General features: G+C 31.3%; 1 protein-coding gene across 1 annotated transcript; it reads right to left on the reverse strand.

Annotated features, from left to right (window-relative positions):
- Positions 1-364: 364 nt before the first annotated feature.
- Positions 365-5,281, reverse strand: LOC104100324 (putative Myb family transcription factor At1g14600). Its single transcript, XM_009607540.4, has 6 exons — positions 4,556-5,281; positions 4,386-4,462; positions 4,159-4,195; positions 3,198-3,363; positions 2,598-2,838; positions 365-959 (listed from the first exon to the last, which is right to left on the reverse strand). Exons 1-6 carry the CDS (start codon positions 4,680-4,682, stop codon positions 648-650), a joined length of 960 nt encoding a protein of 319 aa, XP_009605835.1. The 5' UTR covers positions 4,683-5,281; the 3' UTR covers positions 365-647.
- Between the last annotated feature and the right edge of the window lie 1,285 nt (positions 5,282-6,566).

Raw genomic sequence — 6,566 nt, forward strand, 5'->3', positions numbered from 1 at the left:
ATATTATGTTGGACTGCATGACACAAAAAGTTCTAGCATAATATGTGGGATGAGCTCCTGCATATAAACTTCCAGCATATTATGATGGAACTCCAGCACATTATAAAATTCTAACATATTATGCTAGAAGCTCATATAAAAAATTCGAACTCCAACATATTATGCTGGAATATTTTCAGATTTTTAGCAGTGTTTTTGTTTAGATTTTATCTTTACATATAAAGTGACTAAATTTCGATTACTTTTAAAACTGTAATTATTTTTCAATTACCAGTTATAAATCTAACTATTTTTTATTTTCGCCCATAAAATTATGGTCATAAAAAGACAAAAGTGCGCCTTTAAGAATAAACAGGATAAAAAGGATAGTAAGACAAATGTGAATTCCTAGATTACTCAAAGACAAAAAACTACAAGGGAACTGACATAAAAGTTAAAATGTACTACTATAACAATACTCGAGTACTTATGTTACTGAAGCGTTTCTCTAATATCAACATGAACAAAGGTAAAAAAAAATAGTAAACACAGAAAAAAGATAGAGAAACACTACAGTAAAAGAAGTAAAAACTTCCTCCTCCAAATAGAGACTAATTAATTTTAAAATTCACCTAAGGGGAATTTTGCATGGAAATATCAATAAGTCACTACTTACTACACAAGGCAATAGACAGATCAAGATTAACAACTCTATGCTTTTCAGACGAAGAAAGCCAGTGGTACTCGTGATGATTCAGGTTAGAACCCGAGTACGAAGAGATTGCCTCACTAATCTCACTTATTGTGGACGAAGTGTTGCTTCTTTGAGTTGAAGGATGGTGCAATGAGAGAGACAACGATAATCTACAATCGTCGTCTTCTTCTTCTTCTTCTTCTCCTCCTGCACTTTCTATTTTCCTCGTGCCCAGGAATTTGCACTTCTTTGTTGATTCCCGTTTTGAATCTTGTTGCTTGGCCGCCTGAGCAACAAAGAAATCAGTCAAAATGCTTGCAATAGAAGCTACTTAGTTGTGAAAGTTATAATGTAATAAATTTTAGTGTATAATATATTTTAACATGTTATAACAGTTAAGTTACCTGACTTTCTTGGATACTGTTTCTATAGTTATCTTTTCAATCATTGTAAGATTAAGTTTACGAAGCCAACATATATAAATTAAGCGCAATTGTAAGCTAATACTTTTTGTAATAATAAGATGGTCAAATTGAATAGATCAACTTATGACCTCTTCACAAGCTTGCTAAAATTAGAGTTTCATGTTTTTTTCTTGGTAATGCTCTACCATATCTTGCAAGTCTATTCCAACAAGTCTGCAGCCAAAAGGTCTCTCTTTTTTTTAAAGTATGTTACGATGAAAAAAGACAAGTTTAGTAGAATTGTACAGCAAATAGAAGAAGAAAACAATAGTACCAAAAAGATCACTCATTATACTTATTAAATAATGTGGTCCACCGTTATAAAGTCACTGCTGCTTTCGTATTGTACTATAGTAAAATGTATTTAATGCCATTTGAATTTTGTTATAAGAAAAGAAAAAAAATTAAATTTTTATAAGATCCCAAAGAGACTTTCAAGTGTTCATCCCATTCCCTTCCACATTTGCATGGCCTCCTAATAAATGTACCAGATACCAACTAAAAATTTTGTCAACTGCTGAGGTTAAAGTATGAAGAAAATACAAAAGCTTAGGTAGAAAGACTAATTAGTAATGTTGGAATATAATTGTAGCATGGATTTTCTCCTCATCAACGTGTTTCTTCATGTCAAAACATGACCATTGCATAATAAATATACTCTCAACAACCCATCCAACAATATATAAAAAGAGTTTTAACTTTTATATATTGATAAGTTTTAAGGTCTATAATTAAGGGGCCGTTTGGTTACAGAAATTAGGGGTAATCCCAATATAAAATTAGCTAGGGATCAAATTTGTTTGGTGTTTGATTGTGGTATTAGCTATAATCAGGATAAAAAATTCATACCAAAATTATGGAATTATCTATCAGATATAGAAAGTAGATTATAATCATGCAATACTCTTATTTTGAACCAAATGATCCCTCTATAGGTACAAAGGAATGCCTACAATATCATGACACCTAAAAGATAAAAGATAATTATAGATAACTATATATTCTTAATTTAAACTTGTTTTCTATTTCTTTTTGGCGAAATACATGACCATACTTGTTTTATTTTCTTCTTATGGGCAAACTTAAAGAGCAAAACATCAGATCAAAATAAAGAAGAAGCACTAAACAACAGAAGAGAAAGCAGCATTAACTTTGAATTTCAACTACTTTAGTACTAATGTACCTAATACCCTATAGAATGAAGACTTATAGGCTTTGCCAGTTGTAGACACAATGTACATGACCATGCAGAAAATTTCACAGAGCAGGACAAGTTAAAAAGAAAAGTAAACTGTATGACTAGAGTTGAATCTTGAAAACAAAATAGTACCAAACAGTGCACTCAACCTCTCATTCTAAAAAAGCTGCACAAAAGAAAATACCCCTACTAATTATACCAAGAACTTATAACTAGCAGTTTGAACCAAAAAAGAAAAGCATTGGGCTATTGGGATATGTACCTTGAAAAATTCAGATTCTTGAACTTGAGGATTAAAACTTTGAAAGAAATCTTGTGGCAGAGAGAAATGAGTAGTGTTGCACAAAGCAGGATGAGCTGTTTCTCTTTCTCTTTCACTGGTTTGTTGCCATTCTGTTACCACACTTTTATCAGCAATACTATGGATGTATTCATCTTTAGTGTACTGATTGGCCACTGCTTCACGTATTCTCTGGCTGCAGCTTGTGGTCTCGATTCTAGCTCTGAGGGGAATTCATAATAATATTAACAATAATAAAAATAAATCCTCGGTAATTTTACAAGTGAGGTCTGAAAAGGATCGTGTGTACATATACCTTAACCCTACTTTATAAAGATAGAGAAGTTGTTTCCGGTAGATCATAGTGTATGGAACAAAAAAGTTATAAATGAAATGATTTAACTTGTAAAAAATCTCACTTGTTATAAAATGTTGCTTGTAGTTGCACTTTAATTAACACTGTTGATATAAAGTAAAGATAATGTTCACATGTTCAGGCCATAAATGCAAATCCTTTTTGTTTGTTGGCACAACCCTTTTTGAGACTTGGGAAACTGAAACCATAAAAGGTTAAAAACTCACCTTTTTGTGGCTTGTATACTGTTAAAGTAAGGAGAATCTGATCTTTCCATGGAATTAAAAGATGGAGGGTAAACCAGAAGCTTCTGTTGCTCTACACACCCATCTTCTTGTTGATGACAATCATGACTTTCTAGGGACTGTTTTTTTGCCTGAGTGCTGCTTCTATCTGCCGTTTGTAAACAAACAAAGCACAACCAAACAAGAAAAAGTTAAATTCTGTGCATATTGTAAAATTATTTATACAATCAAATCAACAACAATAACAAATTCAGTGTCAACTTAAATTAACGACTGGATATTGTAAGTGATACAGTGGCCTTGCTGCCATGATCGATTCTCCCAAAGAAAAAGAAAAAAACAAATCCAATGTAATCTCACATGGTCTGAGATGATGGTGTAGGAAACAGTACAGCATTCACATTCTAGTCTAATATGGGACAACTACTTTCACACAAATTTGGATGTCTCCACAAACTGGTAGAAAAAGGATTTCACAGGGAAAAATGGTTTAGTTTCTTTTAAACTTTAATAATGAAAGGAATACACGTAAATGGGCATCAGAAATTCAACTAGTAGTAGACTTGCATTACTTTAAATATGCCAATATTAGAAGATCCAAAGGAATGGTTGCTTCATATCCGTGCTAATGGAATTTAATCAAGAAAAGAAACTTCATTGGGAAAGAAAGATGCAATAAATGAAGTGAGTTGTAAGATGATTTCCCAAGATATATTTAGTTGTTAGATATACAAATGTTAAAAGCTAACCTCAAGAAATTTTTTCTAATAGAGGAAACTTATAAAGAATTCACATTCTATTGCACATAAACACAAAAAGATGTATTTCAACGGTCCATAATAAAGAACATTTAATACTTAAAGAGTAACAAAGAACAATGTTTTAGTTACAGAATGATTTTTTCCACTTTTTCCCACACACAAACTGAGAAATCTTGAATTACCTTGCCTGTTGACTTCACTTTTCATGCTCCTGTACATCTGTTATCATGAAAAACAAGTAAACCAAAAACTCTTACTAGTAAAATTAACAAAATACAACAATAACAAATCCAATCTAATTCTATAAGTGGAGCGAAATATGGTGTCTCAGAACGTACCCTACCTTAGGAAGGTAAAAGGTAGAGAAATATTAGTAAGTAAATGGATCTTTATGATCTAAAAAACTAACCTGAAGATGGCTTTTGACATGAGAAATAGTAAGTCCTCTTACATCCATCATTTGAAGAACAAGCTTAGGAGTAGCCTCTACATATATTAACACACAAACCAAACAAAAATTAGCAAAAAAATAATTACTTGGAAGATAATAAAGAAGAAAAAAGAAATACTAAAACTTACTATCTTGGCCACCAAGTTTTTCAATAGCATGAAGAAAACAATGATGAAGATCAGGTGTCCATCTCAAACGAGGTACTTTTGATCTTATATATTGTCTCACTCCACCATTTCTTCCACAATTTCCCATTCTTCAAATTCTTCTTAGTACTCAAAAATCTCTTCAAATTCCAAAAGGGTATTTTCAAGACTCCTCTTTTCCACCTCTATCCCTTCAGTTTCCACCAACAGAATAAAGGGAAAAAAGTGGAAAACTAAAAGAAAAGAGAGCTATGTTCTTTCTATATAGAGGTTGAACAAGAGAGGGATATCTGGCTTAAGTTTGGACTTAGAAAAGAGATGGTTTTTGGCAAATCCCGTTGAAACTGTCTAGGTTTAAAGCAACAACCAAAAAGTGTAATAATTACGTGTACAAAAGAGAGATCACGAGAAAAGCAAAAATTGCAGTCTCTTAATTCTCTGATATATTTGATGTTTGTTTGCTACTACTGTAAAGAAAGAATTCTCATCACGAGCTTCTGATATAGTAGTAGGAGTAGTATATATCTCTCTCTTCTATTCTATTCTCACCTATGGCTTTGTATTTTCTTTCTCTTTTGCTCTCTGTCTGTCTGTGCCGAAATCATTACCAATACAAATAGTACCAACTGCTGCGCTGCTGCTTTGACTCTCCTTCCTTTTACTATTTCTCTCTCTCTCTAGAATCTTAATACGCCAACTTCGTCATCATCACATATGCCCACGAAACTTAGTATTATGGCAAGGAATTAGGAAAATGACAATTTATATACGATACTCCTTCCCTCCCAAAGAGAACGTGATACACAAACGAGCTGTTCTTTGACAGTAAATTATATATTACTCCGTTTTGCGAACCTATTTTGGTTTTGGTTCGTTCTAAAAAGAATAATCTTTTTCTAAATTTGAAAATATTTTAGCTTAAACTCTCCATTCTACATCTAGTGCGAAACTTTTATAACCACACAAATACACTAGACCTTTTTTAACTTGTTTAGGACCACAAATTTCAAAAATCTTTATTTTTTTAAAAATTCCGTGTTCAGTCAAACAGATTCACATAAATTGAAACATAGGGAGTAGTATTTATATGAAATTCTTTAAATATAATTTTCTTTCAAAAAACTTACTTATAAATTTTATATCTGAATTTGCATCAAAATTAAGAAATTTGATTATCAAAATTTGAATTGTATCATTATTTTTGGAAGGAGGGAGGAACTTATATATACTAACATGTAAATTTTGTGTACACCTTCAAGTCATATTTTTCTTCAGAGTTTAAGAGCCCTTTTGGATTAGCTGATTGTAAATTCCTAGTAAGCTTGAAGTGCTGAAATTAATATTTTAATTAAATATTTACGTATTTGGATAAACATGCAAAAATTGATAGTAAACAGTATATGTGTTTGGCAGAAAAATATTGATAAGCTGTTCTTTTATTAAAATGAGTAAAATATCCTTAAATATTTTATAAAAGATTATAATTAACAAGTCTCTTTATAAAGAAACGGATGAACAACGAATATGGAACGAAGAGAAAGTTAGGAAATTTATTTATTTTGTGAATTAAAAAATATTATAAGGACAAACTAGTAAAAATTTTGGTTAAACTAAAAGTGCTTATAAGCTGAAAAGCTATAAGTTGGAGGTGACCAACTTATGACTTATGACTAAATTTAACTTGTAAGCACTTGATTTATAAGCACTTTGGATGTTTACCAAACGCGTAGATAAGCCAAAATATGCTTATAAGTTTAGTCAAACACCCTCTAAGTATATACATTCTCGATATAACATTTATCTGTTGTAGCAGGTAACTTGTCTTGTTTTCAAGTTTTTCATATTTTAAGCACGCTTACCTTGAGATATCTTTTTGGTAACTTGATAATTATAAGAATTTTGTACACTGACGATGTATATAAAATTTAAGCTCTTTCCTTTGTAGCAGGTAAATTTGTATTATTTTTAGACAATAAATCTCACTTTTTTTATG

This window comes from Nicotiana tomentosiformis, chromosome 4 (assembly GCF_000390325.3).
Source record: "Nicotiana tomentosiformis chromosome 4, ASM39032v3, whole genome shotgun sequence".
NCBI lineage: Eukaryota > Viridiplantae > Streptophyta > Magnoliopsida > Solanales > Solanaceae > Nicotiana > Nicotiana tomentosiformis.

What these genes read in the sequence shown, in the direction of transcription:
- LOC104100324 (XM_009607540.4), bottom strand. Translation starts at nt 4,682, where the DNA reads ATGGGAAATTGTGGAAGAAATGGTGGAGTGAGACAATATATAAGATCA. An exon ending in AGTATACAAGCCACAAAAAG is followed by an intron (nt 2,839 to 3,197) that starts GTGAGTTTTTAA and finishes AATTCCCCTCAG; the next exon opens with AGCTAGAATCGAGACCACAA. An exon ending in AAGAATCTGAATTTTTCAAG is followed by an intron (nt 960 to 2,597) that starts GTACATATCCCA and finishes TTTGTTGCTCAG; the next exon opens with GCGGCCAAGCAACAAGATTC.